Here is a 20,652-nt window from a genome sequence, read left to right on the forward strand (position 1 = left end):
AGTGCATTTAACCAGCAATAGTCTGTTCATTTTTTGGCCATATCCCAGTCTAATTCTGTCACTAAATCCATACCGGTCACCCAGCGCCTAAATACTAGGCCTCAAATTTATATCCAGCTAAATCTGTCCCTAGTGCTGTAGCTGGGCGAGTTATTTAGTGTCCGTTCAAGCACATTTCTTGTTCTGGGTTGAAATACAATTCTCAATTTAGCAATTTCATAATTTAGTGGTTCCTGCTATATCAGAGCTCTTTGAAATCTATCCCAAAAAGGGTATATAATATTGAAGGTGCACATAGGGTCATTCAGAGTAACTTCACACACACCCGCTACTGTGTATTTCCAAGTCTAATTCTGTCACTAAATCCATACCGGTGACCCAGCGCCTAAATACTAGGCCTCAAATTTAATTCCCTCTAAATCTCTCGTTACCCACCGCTGTACTGTTGTTGCTGGGCAAGATATTTAGTGTCCGTCAAAGCACATTTTTTGTTCTGGGTTGAAGTACAATTCCCAATTTAGCAATTTCATAATTTAGTGGTTTCTGCTATATCAGAGCTATTTGAAATCTATCCCAAAAAGGGTATATAATATTGAAGGTGCACATAGGGTCATTCAGAATAACTTCACACACACCCGCTACTGTGTATTTCCAAGTCTAATTCTGTCACTAAACCCATACCTGTCACCCAGCGCCTAAATACTAGGCCTCAAATTTAAATCCCTCTAAATCTCTCGTTACCGTTGTCCTGTTGTAGCTGGGAAAGTTATTTAGTGCCCGTCAAAGCACATTTTTTGTTCTGGGTTGAAGTACAATTCCCAATTTAGCAATTTCATAATTTAGTGGTTCCTGCTATATCAGAGCTATTTGAAATCTATCCCAAAAAGGGTATATAATATTGAAGGTGCACATAGGGTCATTCAGAATAACTTCACACACACCCGCTACTGTGTATTTCCAAGTCTAATTCTGTCACTAAATCCATACCGGTGACCCAGCGCCTAAATACTAGGCCTCAAATTTAATTCCCTCTAAATCTCTCGTTACCCACCGCTGTACTGTTGTTGCTGGGCAAGATATTTAGTGTCCGTCAAAGCACATTTTTTGTTCTGGGTTGAAGTACAATTCCCAATTTAGCAATTTCATAATTTAGTGGTTTCTGCTATATCAGAGCTATTTGAAATCTATCCCTAAAAGGGTATATAATATTGAAGGTGCACATAGGGTCATTCAGAATAACTTCACACACACCCGCTACTGTGTATTTCCAAGTCTAATTCTGTCACTAAATCCATACCGGTGACCCAGCGCCTAAATACTAGGCCTCAAATTTAATTCCCTCTAAATCTCTCGTTACCCACCGGTGTACTGTTGTTGCTGGGCAAGATATTTAGTGTCCGTCAAAGCACATTTTTTGTTCTGGGTTGAAGTACAATTCCCAATTTAGCAATTTCATAATTTAGTGGTTTCTGCTATATCAGAGCTATTTGAAATCTATCCCTAAAAGGGTATATAATATTGAAGGTGCACATAGGGTCATTCAGAATAACTTCACACACACGCTTCTGTGCATTTCCAAGTCTAATTCTGTCACTAAATCCATACCGGTGACCCAGCGCCTAAATACTAGGCCTCAAATTTAAATCCCTCTAAATCTCTCGTTACCCACCACTGTACTGTTGTTGCTGGGCAAGATATTTAGTGTCCGTCAAAGCACATTTTTTGTTCTGGGTTGAAGTACAATTCCCAATTTAGCAATTTCATAATTTAGTGGTTTCTGCTATATCAGAGCTATTTGAAATCTATCCCTAAAAGGGTATATAATATTGAAGGTGCACATAGGGTCATTCAGAATAACTTCACACACACGCTTCTGTGCATTTCCAAGTCTAATTCTGTCACTAAATCCATACCGGTGACCCAGCGCCTAAATACTAGGCCTCAAATTTAAATCCCTCTAAATCTCTCGTTACCCACCACTGTACTGTTGTTGCTGGGCAAGATATTTAGTGTCCGTCAAAGCACATTTTTTGTTCTGGGTTGAAGTACAATTCCCAATTTAGCAATTTCATAATTTAGTGGTTTCTGCTATATCAGAGCTATTTGAAATCTATCCCTAAAAGGGTATATAATATTGAAGGTGCACATAGGGTCATTCAGAATAACTTCACACACACGCTTCTGTGCATTTCCAAGTCTAATTCTGTCACTAAATCCATACCGGTGACCCAGCGCCTAAATACTAGGCCTCAAATTTAAATCCCTCTAAATCTCTCGTTACCCACCGCTGTACTGTTGTTGCTGGGCAAGATATTTAGTGTCCGTCAAAGCACATTTTTTGTTCTGGGTTGAAGTACAATTCCCAATTTAGCAATTTCATAATTTAGTGGTTTCTGCTATATCAGAGCTATTTGAAATCTATCCCTAAAAGGGTATATAATATTGAAGGTGCACATAGGGTCATTCAGAATAACTTCACACACACGCTTCTGTGCATTTCCAAGTCTAATTCTGTCACTAAATCCATACCGGTGACCCAGCGCCTAAATACTAGGCCTCAAATTTAATTCCCTCTAAATCTCTCGTTACCCACCGCTGTACTGTTGTTGCTGGGCAAGATATTTAGTGTCCGTCAAAGCACATTTTTTGTTCTGGGTTGAAGTACAATTCCCAATTTAGCAATTTCATAATTTAGTGGTTTCTGCTATATCAGAGCTATTTGAAATCTATCCCTAAAAGGGTATATAATATTGAAGGTGCACATAGGGTCATTCAGAATAACTTCACACACACCCGCTACTGTGTATTTCCAAGTCTAATTCTGTCACTAAATCCATACCGGTGACCCAGCGCCTAAATACTAGGCCTCAAATTTAATTCCCTCTAAATCTCTCGTTACCCACCGGTGTACTGTTGTTGCTGGGCAAGATATTTAGTGTCCGTCAAAGCACATTTTTTGTTCTGGGTTGAAGTACAATTCCCAATTTAGCAATTTCATAATTTAGTGGTTTCTGCTATATCAGAGCTATTTGAAATCTATCCCTAAAAGGGTATATAATATTGAAGGTGCACATAGGGTCATTCAGAATAACTTCACACACACGCTTCTGTGCATTTCCAAGTCTAATTCTGTCACTAAATCCATACCGGTGACCCAGCGCCTAAATACTAGGCCTCAAATTTAAATCCCTCTAAATCTCTCGTTACCCACCGCTGTACTGTTGTTGCTGGGCAAGATATTTAGTGTCCGTCAAAGCACATTTTTTGTTCTGGGTTGAAGTACAATTCCCAATTTAGCAATTTCATAATTTAGTGGTTTCTGCTATATCAGAGCTATTTGAAATCTATCCCTAAAAGGGTATATAATATTGAAGGTGCACATAGGGTCATTCAGAATAACTTCACACACACGCTTCTGTGCATTTCCAAGTCTAATTCTGTCACTAAATCCATACCGGTGACCCAGCGCCTAAATACTAGGCCTCAAATTTAAATCCCTCTAAATCTCTCGTTACCCACCGCTGTACTGTTGTTGCTGGGCAAGATATTTAGTGTCCGTCAAAGCACATTTTTTGTTCTGGGTTGAAGTACAATTCCCAATTTAGCAATTTCATAATTTAGTGGTTTCTGCTATATCAGAGCTATTTGAAATCTATCCCTAAAAGGGTATATAATATTGAAGGTGCACATAGGGTCATTCAGAATAACTTCACACACACGCTTCTGTGCATTTCCAAGTCTAATTCTGTCACTAAATCCATACCGGTGACCCAGCGCCTAAATACTAGGCCTCAAATTTAAATCCCTCTAAATCTCTCGTTACCCACCGCTGTACTGTTGTTGCTGGGCAAGATATTTAGTGTCCGTCAAAGCACATTTTTTGTTCTGGGTTGAAGTACAATTCCCAATTTAGCAATTTCATAATTTAGTGGTTTCTGCTATATCAGAGCTATTTGAAATCTATCCCTAAAAGGGTATATAATATTGAAGGTGCACATAGGGTCATTCAGAATAACTTCACACACACGCTTCTGTGCATTTCCAAGTCTAATTCTGTCACTAAATCCATACCGGTGACCCAGCGCCTAAATACTAGGCCTCAAATTTAAATCCCTCTAAATCTCTCGTTACCCACCGCTGTACTGTTGTTGCTGGGCAAGATATTTAGTGTCCGTCAAAGCACATTTTTTGTTCTGGGTTGAAGTACAATTCCCAATTTAGCAATTTCATAATTTAGTGGTTTCTGCTATATCAGAGCTATTTGAAATCTATCCCTAAAAGGGTATATAATATTGAAGGTGCACATAGGGTCATTCAGAATAACTTCACACACACGCTTCTGTGCATTTCCAAGTCTAATTCTGTCACTAAATCCATACCGGTCACCCAGCGCCTAAATACTAGGCCTCAAATTTATATCCCGCTGATTTTGAATACAATACATTGGGCCAAATAATATATTTGTTGTTGTGGTGAACCATAACAATGAGAAAAACATCTAGTAAGGGACGCGGACGTGGACATGGTCGTGGTGGTGTTAGTGGACCCTCTGGTGCTGGGAGAGGACGTGGCCGTTCTGCCACATCCACACGTCCTAGTGTACCAACTACCTCAGGTCCCAGTAGCCGCCAGAATTTACAGCGATATATGGTGGGGCCCAATGCCGTTCTAAGGATGGTAAGGCCTGAGCAGGTACAGGCATTAGTCAATTGGGTGGCCGACAGTGGATCCAGCACGTTCACATTATCTCCCACCCAGTCTTCTGCAGAAAGCGCACAGATGGCGCCTGAAAACCAACCCCATCAGTCTGTCACATCACCCCCATGCATACCAGGGAAACTGTCTCAGCCTCAAGTTATGCAGCAGTCTCTTATGCTGTTTGAAGACTCCGCTGGCAGGGTTTCCCAAGGGCATCCACCTAGCCCTTCCCCAGCGGTGAAAGACATAGAATGCACTGACGCACAACCACTTATGTTTCCTGATGATGAGGACATGGGAATACCACCTCAGCATGTCTCTGATGATGACGAAACACAGGTGCCAACTGCTGCGTCTTTCTGCAGTGTGCAGACTGAACAGGAGGTCAGGGATCAAGACTGGGTGGAAGACGATGCAGGGGACGATGAGGTCCTAGACCCCACATGGAATGAAGGTCGTGCCACTGACTTTCACAGTTCGGAGGAAGAGGCAGTGGTGAGACCGAGCCAACAGCGTAGCAAAAGAGGGAGCAGTGGGCAAAAGCAGAACACCCGCCGCCAAGAGACTCCGCCTGCTACTGACCGCCGCCATCTGGGACCGAGCACCCCAAAGGCAGCTTCAAGGAGTTCCCTGGCATGGCACTTCTTCAAACAATGTGCTGACGACAAGACCCGAGTGGTTTGCACGCTGTGCCATCAGAGCCTGAAGCGAGGCATTAACGTTCTGAACCTGAGCACAACCTGCATGACCAGGCACCTGCATGCAAAGCATGAACTGCAGTGGAGTAAACACCTTAAAACCAAGGAAGTCACTCAGGCTCCCCCTGCTACCTCTTCTGCTGCTGCCGCCTCGGCCTATTCTGCTGCTGCCGCCTCGGCCTCTTCCTCCGCCTCTGGAGGAACGTTGGCACCTGCCGCCCAGCAAACAGGGGATGTACCACCAACACCACCACCACCACCTCCGTCACCAAGCGTCTCAACCATGTCACACGCCAGCGTTCAGCTCTCCATCTCACAAACATTTGATAGAAAGCGTAAATTCCCACCTAGCCACCCTCGATCCCTGGCCCTGAATGCCAGCATTTCTAAACTACTGGCCTATGAAATGCTGTCATTTAGGCTGGTGGACACAGACAGCTTCAAACAGCTCATGTCGCTTGCTGTCCCACAGTATGTTGTTCCCAGCCGGCACTACTTCTCCAAGAGAGCCGTGCCTTCCCTGCACAACCAAGTATCCGATAAAATCAAGTGTGCACTGCGCAACGCCATCTGTAGCAAGGTCCACCTAACCACAGATACGTGGACCAGTAAGCACGGCCAGGGACGCTATATCTCCCTAACTGCACACTGGGTAAATGTAGTGGCAGCTGGGCCCCAGGCGGAGAGCTGTTTGGCGCACGTCCTGCCGCCGCCAAGGATCGCAGGGCAACATTCTTTGCCTCCTGTTGCCACCTCCTCCTTCTCGGCTTCCTCCTCCTCTTCTTCCACCTGCTCATCCAGTCAGCCACACACCTTCACCACCAACTTCAGCACAGCCCGGGGTAAACGTCAGCAGGCCATTCTGAAACTCATATGTTTGGGGGACAGGCCCCACACCGCACAGGAGTTGTGGCGGGGTATTGAACAACAGACCGACGAGTGGTTGCTGCCGGTGAGCCTCAAGCCCGGCCTGGTGGTGTGTGATAATGGGCGAAATCTCGTTGCAGCTCTGGGACTAGCCAATTTGACGCACATCCCTTGCTTGGCGCATGTGCTGAATTTGGTGGTGCAGAAGTTCATTCACAACTACCCCGACATGTCAGAGCTGCTGCATAAAGTGCGGGCCGTCTGTTCGCGCTTCCGGCGTTCACATCCTGCCGCTGCTCGCCTGTCTGCGCTACAGCGTAACTTCGGCCTTCCCGCTCACCGCCTCATATGCGACGTGCCCACCAGGTGGAACTCCACCTTGCACATGCTGGACAGACTGTGCGAGCAGCAGCAGGCCATAGTGGAGTTTCAGCTGCAGCACGCACGGGTCAGTCGCACTACAGAACAGCACCACTTCACCACCAATGACTGGGCCTCCATGCGAGACCTGTGTGCCCTGTTGCGCTGTTTCGAGTACTCCACCAACATGGCCAGTGGCGATGACACCGTTATCAGCGTTACAATACCACTTCTATGTCTCCTTGAGAAAACACTTAGGGCGATGATGGAACAGGAGGTGGCCCAGGAGGAGGAGGAGGAGGATGAGGAAGAGGGGTCATTTTTAGCACTTTCAGGCCAGTCTCTTCGAAGTGACTCAGAGGGAGGTTTTTTGCAACAGCAGAGGCCAGGTACAAATGTGGCCAGCCAGGGCCCACTACTGGAGGACGAGGAGGACGAGGATGAGGAGGAGGTGGAGGAGGATGAGGATGAAGCATGGTCACAGCGGGGTGGCACCCAACGCAGCTCGGGTCCATCACTGGTGCGTGGCTGGGGGGAAAGGCAGGACGATGACGATACGCCTCCCACAGAGGACAGCTTGTCCTTACCCCTGGGCAGCCTGGCACACATGAGCGACTACATGCTGCAGTGCCTGCGCAACGACAGCAGAGTTGCCCACATTTTAACCTGTGCGGACTACTGGGTTGCCACCCTGCTGGATCCACGCTACAAAGACAATGTGCCCACCTTACTTCCTGCACTGGAGCGTGATAGGAAGATGCGCGAGTACAAGCGCACGTTGGTAGACGCGCTACTGAGAGCATTCCCAAATGTCACAGGGGAACAAGTGGAAGCCCAAGGCCAAGGCAGAGGAGGAGCAAGAGGTCGCCAAGGCAGCTGTGTCACGGCCAGCTCCTCTGAGGGCAGGGTTAGCATGGCAGAGATGTGGAAAACTTTTGTCAACACGCCACAGCTAACTGCACCACCACCTGATACGCAACGTGTTAGCAGGAGGCAACATTTCACTAACATGGTGGAACAGTACGTGTGCACACCCCTCCACGTACTGACTGATGGTTCGGCCCCATTCAACTTCTGGGTCTCTAAATTGTCCACGTGGCCAGAGCTAGCCTTTTATGCCTTGGAGGTGCTGGCCTGCCCGGCAGCCAGCGTTTTGTCTGAACGTGTATTCAGCACGGCAGGGGGCGTCATTACAGACAAACGCAGCCGCCTGTCTACAGCCAATGTGGACAAGCTGACGTTCATAAAAATGAACCAGGCATGGATCCCACAGGACCTGTCCGTCCCTTGTCCAGATTAGACATTAACTACCTCCCCATAACCATATATTATTGGACTCCAGGGCACTTCCTCATTCAATCCTATTTTTATTTTCATTTTACCATTATATTGCGATGCTACCCAAAGTTGAATGAACCTCTCCTCTGCCTGTGTGCTAGGCCTAAATATATGCCAATGGACTGTTGCAGTGGTGGCTGACATGAAGCCTGATTCTCTGCTATGACATGCAGACTAATTCTCTGCTGACATGAAGCCAGATTGTCTGTTACGGGACCTCTCTCCTCTGCCTGGGTGCTGGGCCTAAATTTATGACCATGGACTGTTGCAGTGGTGGCTGACGTGAAGCCTGATTCTCTGCTATGACATGCAGACTGATTCTCTGCTGACATGAAGCCAGATCGTCTGTTACGGGACCTCTCTGCTCTGCCTGTGTGCTAGGCCTAAATATATGCCAATGGACTGTTGCAGTGGTGGGTGACGTGAAGCCTCATTCTCTGCTATGACATGCAGACTGATTCTCTGCTGACATGAAGCCAGATTGTCTGTTACGGGACCTCTCTGCTCTGCCTGTGTGCTAGGCCTAAATATATGCCAATGGACTGTTGCAGTGGTGGGTGACGTGAAGCCTCATTCTCTGCTATGACATGCAGACTGATTCTCTGCTGTCATGAAGCCAGATTGTCTGTTACGGGACCTCTCTGCTCTGCCTGTGTGCTAGGCCTAAATATATGCCAATGGACTGTTGCAGTGGTGGGTGACGTGAAGCCTCATTCTCTGCTATGACATGCAGACTGATTCTCTGCTGTCATGAAGCCAGATTGTCTGTTACGGGACCTCTCTGCTCTGCCTGTGTGCTAGGCCTAAATATATGCCAATGGACTGTTGCAGTGGTGGGTGACGTGAAGCCTCATTCTCTGCTATGACATGCAGACTGATTCTCTGCTGACATGAAGCCAGATTGTCTGTTACGGGACCTCTCTGCTCTGCCTGTGTGCTAGGCCTAAATATATGCCAATGGACTGTTGCAGTGGTGGGTGACGTGAAGCCTCATTCTCTGCTATGACATGCAGACTGATTCTCTGCTGTCATGAAGCCAGATTGTCTGTTACGGGACCTCTCTGCTCTGCCTGTGTGCTAGGCCTAAATATATGCCAATGGACTGTTGCAGTGGTGGGTGACGTGAAGCCTCATTCTCTGCTATGACATGCAGACTGATTCTCTGCTGACATGAAGCCAGATTGTCTGTTACGGGACCTCTCTGCTCTGCCTGTGTGCTAGGCCTAAATATATGCCAATGGACTGTTGCAGTGGTGGGTGACGTGAAGCCTCATTCTCTGCTATGACATGCAGACTGATTCTCTGCTGTCATGAAGCCAGATTGTCTGTTACGGGACCTCTCTGCTCTGCCTGTGTGCTAGGCCTAAATATATGCCAATGGACTGTTGCAGTGGTGGGTGACGTGAAGCCTCATTCTCTGCTATGACATGCAGACTGATTCTCTGCTGACATGAAGCCAGATTGTCTGTTACGGGACCTCTCTGCTCTGCCTGTGTGCTAGGCCTAAATATATGCCAATGGACTGTTGCAGTGGTGGGTGACGTGAAGCCTCATTCTCTGCTATGACATGCAGACTGATTCTCTGCTGACATGAAGCCAGATCCTCTGTTACGGGAGCTCTCTCCTCTGCCTGGGTGCTGGGCCTAAATTTATGACAATTGACTGTTGCAGTGGTGGGTGACGTGAAGCCTGATTCTCTGCTATGATATGAAGACTGATTCTCTGCTGACATGAAGCCAGATTGTCTGTTACGGGACCTTTCTCCTCTGCCTGGGTTCTGGGCCTAAATTTATGAAAATTGACTCTTACAGTGGTGGGTGACGTGAAGCCTGATTCTAGGCTATGATATGAAGACTGATTCTCTGCTGACATGAAGCCAGATTGTCTGTTACGGGACCTTTCTCCTCTGCCTGGGTTCTGGGCCTAAATTTATGAAAATTGACTCTTACAGTGGTGGGTGACGTGAAGCCTGATTCTCTGCTATGATATGAAGACTGATTCTCTGCTGACATGAAGCCAGATTCTCTGTTACGGGACCTCTCTCCTCTGCCTGGGTGCTGGGCCTAAATTTATGACAATGGACTGTTGCAGTGGTGGCTGACGTGAAGCCTGATTCTCTGCTATGACATGCAGACTGATTCTCTGCTGTCATGAAGCCAGATTGTCTGTTACGGGACCTCTCTGCTCTGCCTGTGTGCTAGGCCTAAATATATGCCAATGGACTGTTGCAGTGGTGGCTGACGTGAAGCCTCATTCTCTGCTATGACATGCAGACTAATTCTCTGCTGACATGAAGCCAGATTGTCTGTTACGGGACCTCTCTCCTCTGCCTGGGTGCTGGGCCTAAATTTATGACAATGGACTGTTGCAGTGGTGGCTGACGTGAAGCCTGATTCTCTGCTATGACATGCAGACTAATTCTCTGCTGACATGAAGCCAGATTGTCTGTTACGGGACCTCTCTCCTCTGCCTGGGTGCTGGGCCTAAATATATGCCAATGGACTGTTGCAGTGGTGGCTGACGTGAAGCCTCATTCTCTGCTATGACATGCAGACTAATTCTCTGCTGTCATGAAGCCAGATTGTCTGTTACGGGACCTCTCTGCTCTGCCTGTGTGCTAGGCCTAAATATATGCCAATGGACTGTTGCAGTGGTGGGTGACGTGAAGCCTGATTCTCTGCTATGACATGCAGACTGATTCTCTGCTGACATGAAGCCAGATTGTCTGTTACGGGACCTCTCTGCTCTGCCTGTGTGCTAGGCCTAAATATATGCCAATGGACTGTTGCAGTGGTGGGTGACGTGAAGCCTCATTCTCTGCTATGACATGCAGACTGATTCTCTGCTGACATGAAGCCAGATTGTCTGTTACGGGACCTCTCTGCTCTGCCTGTGTGCTAGGCCTAAATATATGCCAATGGACTGTTGCAGTGGTGGGTGACGTGAAGCCTGATTCTCTGCTATGACATGCAGACTGATTCTCTGCTGACATGAAGCCAGATTGTCTGTTACGGGACCTCTCTGCTCTGCCTGTGTGCTAGGCCTAAATATATGCCAATGGACTGTTGCAGTGGTGGGTGACGTGAAGCCTCATTCTCTGCTATGACATGCAGACTGATTCTCTGCTGACATGAAGCCAGATTCTCTGTTACGGGACCTCTCTCCTCTGCCTGTGTGTGTGCTGGGCCTAAATATATGCCAATGGACTGTTGCAGTGGTGGCTGACGTGAAGCCTCATTCTCTGCTATGACATGCAGACTGATTCTCTGCTGACATGAAGCCAGATTCTCTGTTACGGGACCTCTCTCCTCTGCCTGTGTGTGTGCTGGGCCTAAATATATGCCAATGGACTGTTGCAGTGGTGGCTGACGTGAAGCCTCATTCTCTGCTATGACATGCAGACTAATTCTCTGCTGACATGAAGACAGATTCTCTGTTACGGGACCTCCCTCCTCTGCCTGGGTGCTGGGCCTAAATATATGCCAATGGACTGTTGCAGTGGTGGCTGACGTGAAGCCTCATTCTCTGCTATGACATGCAGACTAATTCTCTGCTGACATGAAGACAGATTCTCTGTTACGGGACCTCTCTCCTCTGCCTGGGTGCCGGGGCCTAAATATCTGAGAATGGACTGTTCCAGTGGTGGGTGACGGGAAGCCAGATTCTCTGCTATGGAACCTCTCTCCAATTGATTTTGGTTAATTTTTATTTATTTAATTTTTATTTTAATTAATTTCCCTATCCACATTTGTTTGCAGGGGATTTACCTACATGTTGCTGCCTTTTGCAGCCCTCTAGCTCTTTCCTGGGCTGTTTTACAGCCTTTTTAGTGCCGAAAAGTTCGGGTCCCCATTGACTTCAATGGGGTTCGGGTTCGGGACGAAGTTCGGATCGGGTTCGGATCCCGAACCCGAACATTTCCGGGATGTTCGGCCGAACTTCTCGAACCCGAACATCCAGGTGTTCGCTCAACTCTACCACAGAGTGGCACAATGACAGAGTATGAAGGTGGCAGAAGCAGCATCATTAGGAAGCAACAGAATGGCACTATGAACAAGTGTGGAGGTGGCAGCAACACGAGGAAGCCACAGAATGGCCCAATGACAGAGTGTTAAGATGGCAGCAGAATGAGTAGGCCACAGAGTGGCACACTGACAGAGCCTGGGGGTGGCAGCAGCATGAGGAAGCCACAGTGTGGCACAATGACAGAGTCTGGAGGTGGCATCAGCAGCATCAGTAGGAAGCCATAGAGTGGCACAATGACAGAGTCTGTAGGTGGCAGCAGCAGCAGCATCAGGAGGAAACCACAGAGATGCACAATGACCGAGTCTGGAGGGGCAGCAGCATGAGGAATCCACAGAGTGGCACAATGACTTGAGTTTGGAGGTGGCAGCAGCAGCATCATTAGGAAGCCTCAGAGTGGCACAATGACTGAGTCTGGAGGTGGCAGCAGCATGAGGAAGCGACAGAATGGCACAATGACCAAGTCTGGAGATGGCAGCAGCATGAGGAAGCCACAGAATGGCACAATGATAGAGTGTGGAGGTGGCAGCAGCATGAGTGGGCCACAGAGTGGCACATTAACAGAGTCTGGAGGTGGCAGCAGCATGAAGAAGCCACAGAATGGCACAATGACAGAGTCTGGAGGTGGCAGCAGCATGAGTAGTCCACAGAGTGGCACAATGACTTGAGTTTGGAGGTGGCAGCAGCAGCATCATTAGGAAGCCTCAGAGTGGCACAATGACTGAGTCTGGAGGTGGCAGCAGCATGAGGAAGCGACAGAATGGCACAATGACCAAGTCTGGAGATGGCAGCAGCATGAGGAAACCACAGAATGGCACAATGATAGAGTGTGGAGGTGGCAGCAGCATGAGTGGGCCACAGAGTGGCACATTAACAGAGTCTGGAGGTGGCAGCAGCATCATTAGGAAGCCACAGAGTGGCACAATGACAGAGTCTGGAGGTTGAAGCAGCATGAGGAAGCCACAGAATGGCACAACGACAGAGTGTGGAGGTGGCAGCAGCAGCATTAGGAAGCCACAGAGTGGCACAATGACAGAGCCTGGAGGTGACCTCAGCATGAGGAAGCCACAGAGTGGCACAATGACAGAGTCTGGAGGTGGCAGCAGCAGCATCAGAAGGAAGCCACAGAGTGGCACAATGACCGAGTCTGGAGGTGGCAGCAGCATGAAGAAGCCACAGAATGGCGCAATGACAGAGTCTGGAGGTGGCAGCAGCATGAGTAGTCCACAGAGTGGCACAATGACAGAGTTTGGAGGTGGCAGGAGCAGCATCATTAGGAAGCCATAGAGTGGAACAATGACTGAGTCTGGAGGTGGAAGCAGCATGAGGAAGCCACAGAGTGGCACAATGACAGTGTGGAGGTGGCAGCATCATGAATAGGCCACAGAGTGGCACAATGACAGAGTCTGGAGGTGGCAGCAGCATGAGGAAGACACAGAGTGGCACAATGACAGAGTCTGGAGGTGGCAGCAGCAGCAGCAGCATCAGGAGGAAGCCACAGAGTGGCAAGGTGATATAGTGTGGATAAGGCAGCAGCAGCATCAGGATACCACAGAGTGTCAAGGTGACATAGTGTGGAGATGGCAATAGCAGTTGCATCAGGAGACCACAAAGTGACCCAGTGACAGAGTGGGGAGGTGGGTGGCATTACCAGTACCTGCTGACGAAGGTGAGTGAGAGAAGGAGCACTTGGCATCAGATGTGTGGCATCAGGTGGGTGGCAGCATCAAAGTAGTGGCTGAGGCAGGTAGCCAGAAGAAACCAGTCTCTTTTGTCAAAGTGTTGGTGTGGCACCATGGATGATCTAGTCTGATGCATCTGGAATTGGTGGGTGGAAAGCCTGGCTGATCCACGCCTGCTTCATCTTGACAAAGGTCCGTCTCATTACATTTTGGGTGGACAGGTGAGTTCTCCTCGGGTTAACTATGGCCCCCGCTGCACTAAACACCTGCTCTGATGCCACTACTGGCCAGGCAGGACAGCTTTTTCAGAGCAAACTCGGCTAGTTGCGGCCACAAATCCAGTTTGGGTTCCCAGTAGTCCAGCGGATCCTCAATGTGGGGTGGCAGTATGCCGCCTACTCCAGGTCTACCTGCTGCTTCTGGTGAGTAGTTTCTTCACTATGCGGGTGAAGAAAGCTACTCATTAGCGACTGTAGACTCAGGCTGCTGCTGATGGAGCTGGTACTGCTCCTGCCTCCCCACCCCTCCTCTACGCAAGCAAGTGAGCATGCATCGGGCCATTTGTGCAAGTGACTTGGAGGGACTCCTTGCCTCCATCTCCACTGCATACTGCCATGGTGTGTCTGGGTCCTCTATCTCGTCTTCCTTATCGCCCTGTAGCTCCTCCTCTCCTGTCACCTGAGTATAAAAACCACCCATTTCACTACACATTGCTTGTGCATTAATGTCATCATCCTCCTTCTCCTCCAGTTCAACTCCCACAGGGCTCATGTGGCCGTGAGATCTAGGTGCCTTGTCTCCAGTGCCCTGCCCAGCCATAGTTACCAGCATCTGTTCCAGGACATGAAGCAGTGGAATGACGTAGTTCATCCCGTAGTTCTGGTGACTGACAAATAACGTGGTGTCCTCAAAGGGCCTGAGGAAACGGCAGGTGTCACACATGAGCTGCCACTGGCTGACATCGAAGTTACACAGGGGAGTACTCCTATCCGCTTGGATCATCAATAAATCGTTGATGGCCTTTCTCTGTTCATATAGTCGATCCAACATATGGAGGGTGGAATTCCAACGGGTGGAAACGTCGCATGTCAGCCTATGTTGGGGGATGCTGTTCTGACGCTGCAGTTCATGGAGGGTGTGCTTTGCGGTGTACAAGTGGCTGAAGTGCATGAAAAGTTTCCTGGATTTTTTTTGTATGTCTTGCAGATGGGTGGAAGACTTCAGGAACCGTTTGACAACCAGATTAAACACGTGTGCCATGCAGGGCGCATGGCTCAGCCTTCCTTGACGCAGTGTCGACACCATGTTCTTCCCGTTGTTGGTCACCATGGTTATGATTTTTAGTTGTCGCGGATACAGCCAGGATTCAATTTCTTGATTAATCACACGGAGCAGTTCCTCCCCTGTGTGACTCCGTTCGTTAAGGCAAACCAGATGCAGAACAGAGTGACATGTGGTATGCTGGAGGGGCACTGTACCTTGTCCCTGCAGTGGAGGCTGTGGACACGGTGGAGGAAGAGAAGGCAGAGGCGGACATTGTTGCAAGATCAACGGCGTGAGAATGTGGAGGCGGAAGTGGCTTGATCTGGACAAGTTGCTGGTGTGGCTGTGCAGGAACCACATTTACCCAGTGGGCCGTAAAGGACATGTACTGTCCCTGACCGTAGTTACAGCTCCACACGTCGGCACTGCCGTTCACTTTGGCAGACACCGACATGCTCAAGGACTGGCCCACCTTCTGTTCTACATATTTGTGCAGGGCTGGTACTGCCTTTTTGGCAAAGAAATGACGGCTTGGGACTCTCCACCTCGGCTCGGCACAAGCTATCAGTTCTCTGAAAGGAGCAGAGTCCACCACTTGGAAAGGGAGGGACTGCAGCACTAGCAACTTGGATAGGAGTACATTCAGCTTCTGCGTCGTTGGATGCGTGCACGCATACTGCTGTCTCTTGGCAATTGCTTTGGTGAACGATTGCTGACAGAATGAGTGACGAGGAGTAGGGGGAGCAGGAGCATCATGAACAACAGACGATGGGAGGGACAGCTCCCTTCGGCTTAGGTGGTGGATTCTACATATGGCCACGTTCACCTCCTCCAGCGGCTTCACAAGACACTGCTACACCGCCAATATGCCCCTATGCGCTTTCACCAGAAAGACCTGCAACAGTGCAGTGCGTATATATTTTTCTTTTTTAACTGAAATACGCCCCTATATGCTTTCACTGGAAAAAAACTGTGAAGTGCATATTACATTTTTTGTAGGACTGAAATACGCCCCTATATGCTTTCAACAGAAATCACTGCAACAGTGCAGTGCGTATAAATATATATATATTTTTATGAAATACGCCCCTATACGCTTTAACTGGAAAAAACTTTATCAGTGAAGTGTGTATATATTTTTCTTGTAGGACTGAACTATGCCCCTATGCGCTTTCACCAGAAAGACCTGCAACAGTGCAGTGCGTATATATTTTTCTTTTTTAACTGAAATACGCCCCTATACGCTTTCACCAGAAAGATCTGCAACAGTGCAGTGTGTATATATTTTTCTTTTTTTACTGAAATACGCCACTATACGCTTTCACCAGAAATAACGTAAACAGTGAAGTGCGTATATATTTTTCTTGTAGGACTGAAATACGCCCCTATGCGCTATCAACAAAAATCACTGCAACAGTGTAGTGTGTATATATTTTTATTTTTTTTATTAAATACGCCCCTATATGCTTTTAGAAGAAAAACCTGCAGCAGTGAAGTTCGTATATATTTTTGTTTTTCCACAGATATAAGCCACTAAAGGCTTTTCAACATAGCACTTGCACCCCAACAACAAATAGCTGGAATGTCTAATGGCTATTTGGATCCCCAAATAATCTTTCCCTGCACTTGCAAATCACTTTCCAATCACTGTCCCTAGCGCCTTGTGACATCTCTGCCTGCACTCAGATGCTGTGAAATGATTCCTCCCTATCCTTCCCCTGCACTTATAAATAGTTTTTTCTGTCTTTTTTTTTCCACAATAAGGTTTTTTCAATCGCTGTCCCTAGCACCTTCTCACGTCTGTCCCTGCACTCTGAATGCTGGAAAATGTCTGAATCCAAGATGGGCGCAGTATTTATAGGGCTGTGACATCACAGTGCTGGCAGGCTGCTGATTGGCTGCATGCATGAATGTCAATCTGGATGATCCCGCCTTTCCAGAGTTCCTTGCCCTATGTCCTCAGTCCTCACACGTGTAGCTGCCATTTTAGGAATAAAATGATTAGTTACCACAAAGCGCAAAAAAATTCGCATTTGTTGCGAATCAAATTTTTCCTGAAATTCGGAACAAATTCCACTTTGTCAGCTTCGATTCACTCATCTCTAATCATTGCTCTTGTCGCACCCAAGCTCCACTCTTTTCTATGACCAGCCCCTCCCTCGCTGCTTTGCCACTCCCTGACCCTGCGCACATCATCACTATGCTGGCACTATCAAATAACAGCAGGCCATAAATGTGTGGCTCATGATGCTAATGGTTAGAGAATAATGTCACTTGACTAATGCAAAGAAAACATCTGCAGAAGTTCCAGGGCATTTTCTTTTAGACCAGAGAATTTAAGATAGTTTTATGTTCCCGTATGTTATCAACACATTTTCTTAAATAAGTGTTCACCATCTTACACACAGAAGGCATATCCACCAGATATTTCATAAATGTCTGATAGGTTGGTATATTAGAGGTGAGAACATGGTTGCACGGTTCTCTCTATTTAAAGGCAAACCGTCACCATGAAAATGTGAATTAATTTGCAGACATGTTATAGAGCAGGAGGAGCAGAGCAGATTAATAAAAAGGTTTGTGGTAAAAGATTCAGTAAAATCTGTATTTCCTTAATTTTAAATCCTGCAGGTTATTGCCTTTGAAGTCAAGAAGGCGATCCTATCAGTGATTGCCAGCCTTCCCTTTTGGTTGTGTATACAGAGATGGCTGTCAATCACTGATAGGACCGCCTCCAGGACTTCAAAGCCCAGAATGAGCATGGGCATAAATGAGTAAATTTTGTTTTACTAATCTCTTCCCATAAAACTATATACCAATCTGCTCAGCTCCTCCTGCTCTAAAATATGTTACCTTCAGCTCAGATACAATTTCAACGTGACAGGTTCCCTTTAAGTCTATGGTACTTACCAGGGGCGTACACAGATCCCATAGGGTTCCGTAGCAAAAAATAGTATCGTCCCAGTTTCCCAGTGTATGTACATAATACAATCTTCAACAACATGGAGGTCAAAGCTAAACTGCCTTGTGGAAGAAATGTTTAATTTTAAAAAATCGCCTCACCCATTTTATTTGATTTCTTTGGCAGCAAAAGTGGAACAGGTCCTTTATAATCACAGTGCTCATTCTGAACACCATATTCCTCACTTCATCTACACCAGAGAACTGCCATACATACATTACACAGAATATTTTAAAATTGGCACCAGTAGGGGGAGCTCAGTGCATAGAAATCTATACAGTTACCATGTATATCAATAGAAGCTGTAAACAACCTCCTAACGGTGGCTGTGGAAAGTGAAGTTAATCCATGTTGGAAATAGGAGAAGTAATTTATTGGTCCCCCTGCCCCTCAACCCATGTCCCATAGCTTTTGCATGGTCTGCCTCCATGTATGGTACACCATTGGTACTTACTGAAATGGCAAAATAAGCTTTCACCATTGAACCCCCCAATATGTATGGGTCCTCACACCTAGAGGTGGAAGCTCATGTGTCACACATTCATAATATAACACAACAGAAAAGTCTTAGACAGGAAAACTACCTAAAGAGTAACTTATAGAGATGATCAAATCGTTTTGTACAATTCCATTAACCTGAGTTTTACACCTGAGAGGGGCCCATTCCCGAAGATGAAGACGTTCCCCCTTCCTTTTCATTGACTAGGCCAGACATCTTGGCAGTCCATGACAATCTTACACATGGTCCACTGCTCCAGGTAGCAGGCACTGAGTCTCTGCTTCTGCTACTGGAGCAGCTACTGTTCATGCACTGCTACACTTCCGGGTAGAGGAGCATGAACAGTCGCTGCTCCTGAAGTGGAAGCAGAGCCTCTGCGCTTGTGCTGCTACTTGGGTGAAGCAACATAAGCGTGAGAACATCAGTGCCGGCCAAGGTGTCTGGCCCAGTTAATCAAGGGACAGGGAGACTGTCTTCAGCTTTGGGGATATCTCTTTGCAGGTGTAGAACTCAGGCTGATTTGTATTCCAAAGAAAGTGAAAAAGTCCAGCTTCCAATAAAAAGCGTTTCATCTTTATTCTTCAAAAATCATGAATAATAAAATCCAAGTGTGACATCATACAAACAGGACAGAGTTTTAGTCTACGCATTTCGTATACCAAAACAGGATCCTTATTTTGGTGTCCGAAACGCGTGGACTATAGGCACATGAAGTTCAGTCATGTATGCGGTGTACGAGTATATGGATTTCACAATTGTGCATGAATAGGGGCTTCATTCAGCTCAGTCCTGGCAGGAGCTACACTGCCACCACCCTACTACCAGTCATCATGGAAAGTAAGCTTCCCGATACCAAAACTAATTAGAGTTGAGTAAAGAATTTTAACAACACACGTGCAGAACAGGTAACAATAATGGGCAAGATCTTATTTATTCCACTTTCTGAAATACATAGGTTAAATACAGTCACCCAAATCCAAGGGAACATCAAATATGATATATCAGAGCATCAAACGAACATTGGCTCAGATATTTGTGTAAGGGCACGGCCACACAGTCAGGTTTCTGCTTGCAGTTTTGGAAGCAAAAACCAGGAATGAATTAAAAGAAGAAGAGAAGTTGCACCTGTCCTAATTTTGGCTTCCAAAACTGCATGCAGAAACTTGACCGTTCGGCCGGACCCTGAGGCTTGTTTTTACAATGTCATCGAATGTCTTACTGTGGTCTATATTTGTATTTTCAGAGGTGTATTTCTTGGTCTGCATGGCTCTGCTTGTCATCAGCTTGACAGAAAGTATTTTCATAGTTCGTATAGTCAATAAGAAAAATATCCAGTCAAAGGTTCCCAAATGGATGAAGAAATTGCTTCTGGGACATATGACGGTCTTACTTCACATGAAGGACAAGAGCCGTTATTTTAAGTCTCTTGATACAGGGAGAGAGATGGACACCACAAGCACTGGTTAGTGGCCATATATCCTTACAAAATATGGTATATAGTGACAAACCGAGTCCAAATATTGTATATGCCCATGTAGAATTTATACATAATTGTATATGACACCTCTCTGTATAAAATGTATCACCTGGGAACATTTTCAGAATACAATGGATTCTACCATGGCCCTCAAAAAACACAATCTCTATGATATAATCCTTCTCCCATCCTTGTATATTTAAAGGGGTTATCCAGGAGTACAATCCTGATGACCTTTTCTCAGAATAGGTCATCAGTATCAGATCATTGCGCGTGCAACTCCTGGTGCCCCCACGGATCAGATGTTTGAAGAGGCTGTAACACTCCATGGAATTGGTTTTGCAGCCCAGGCCCACTCTCTTGAATGGCCATTTAAGAGATGAGCAAAGTTATTAAAAATTTGATGCGACCATCTTGAAAACACTGCTCGAAATCTCGCACGGTGACGTGATGACTGCGCCAGGCCAGGGTGGTGACGCACACGTAACCCTGTACAAGATTTCTGCAATCGAGATGGCCACGACGGCACTTTTTTTTTACCGCCATTTCAGAAAAAATAGATTTGTTACCATAAAGCGTGAGGAAATTCGGCTTCACAGTGAATCAAATTTTTCCTGAAATTTGGATCGGAGTCAACTTTGGATACTTTGATTCTCTAAACACTAATGCTGTCACTGGTTTAGGAAGAGGCTGCTGTTCTTTCCGGGGTGCATGTACATGCAGGTACTCTTTAAGGTCAATTAAGTCCATTATGTATTCAAAAGCGGATGGGCCCAGGTATTTAA

The 20,652-nt window shown here is 46.8% G+C and overlaps 1 protein-coding gene across 1 annotated transcript in view; it reads left to right on the forward strand.

Moving 5' to 3' along the window:
- The window catches only part of LOC122926280 (5-hydroxytryptamine receptor 3A-like), a 36,715-nt gene extending 16,858 nt beyond the window's left edge, over nucleotides 1–19,857 (forward strand). Inside the window, exon 7 of the mRNA XM_044277654.1 lies at nucleotides 19,634–19,857. Coding sequence (XP_044133589.1) covers nucleotides 19,634–19,857 — 224 coding nt within the window. The remainder of the gene's footprint in view (nucleotides 1–19,633) is intronic.
- The last annotated feature ends 795 nt before the right edge of the window (nucleotides 19,858–20,652 follow it).

This window comes from Bufo gargarizans, chromosome 2 (assembly GCF_014858855.1).
Source record: "Bufo gargarizans isolate SCDJY-AF-19 chromosome 2, ASM1485885v1, whole genome shotgun sequence".
Lineage (NCBI taxonomy): Eukaryota > Metazoa > Chordata > Amphibia > Anura > Bufonidae > Bufo > Bufo gargarizans.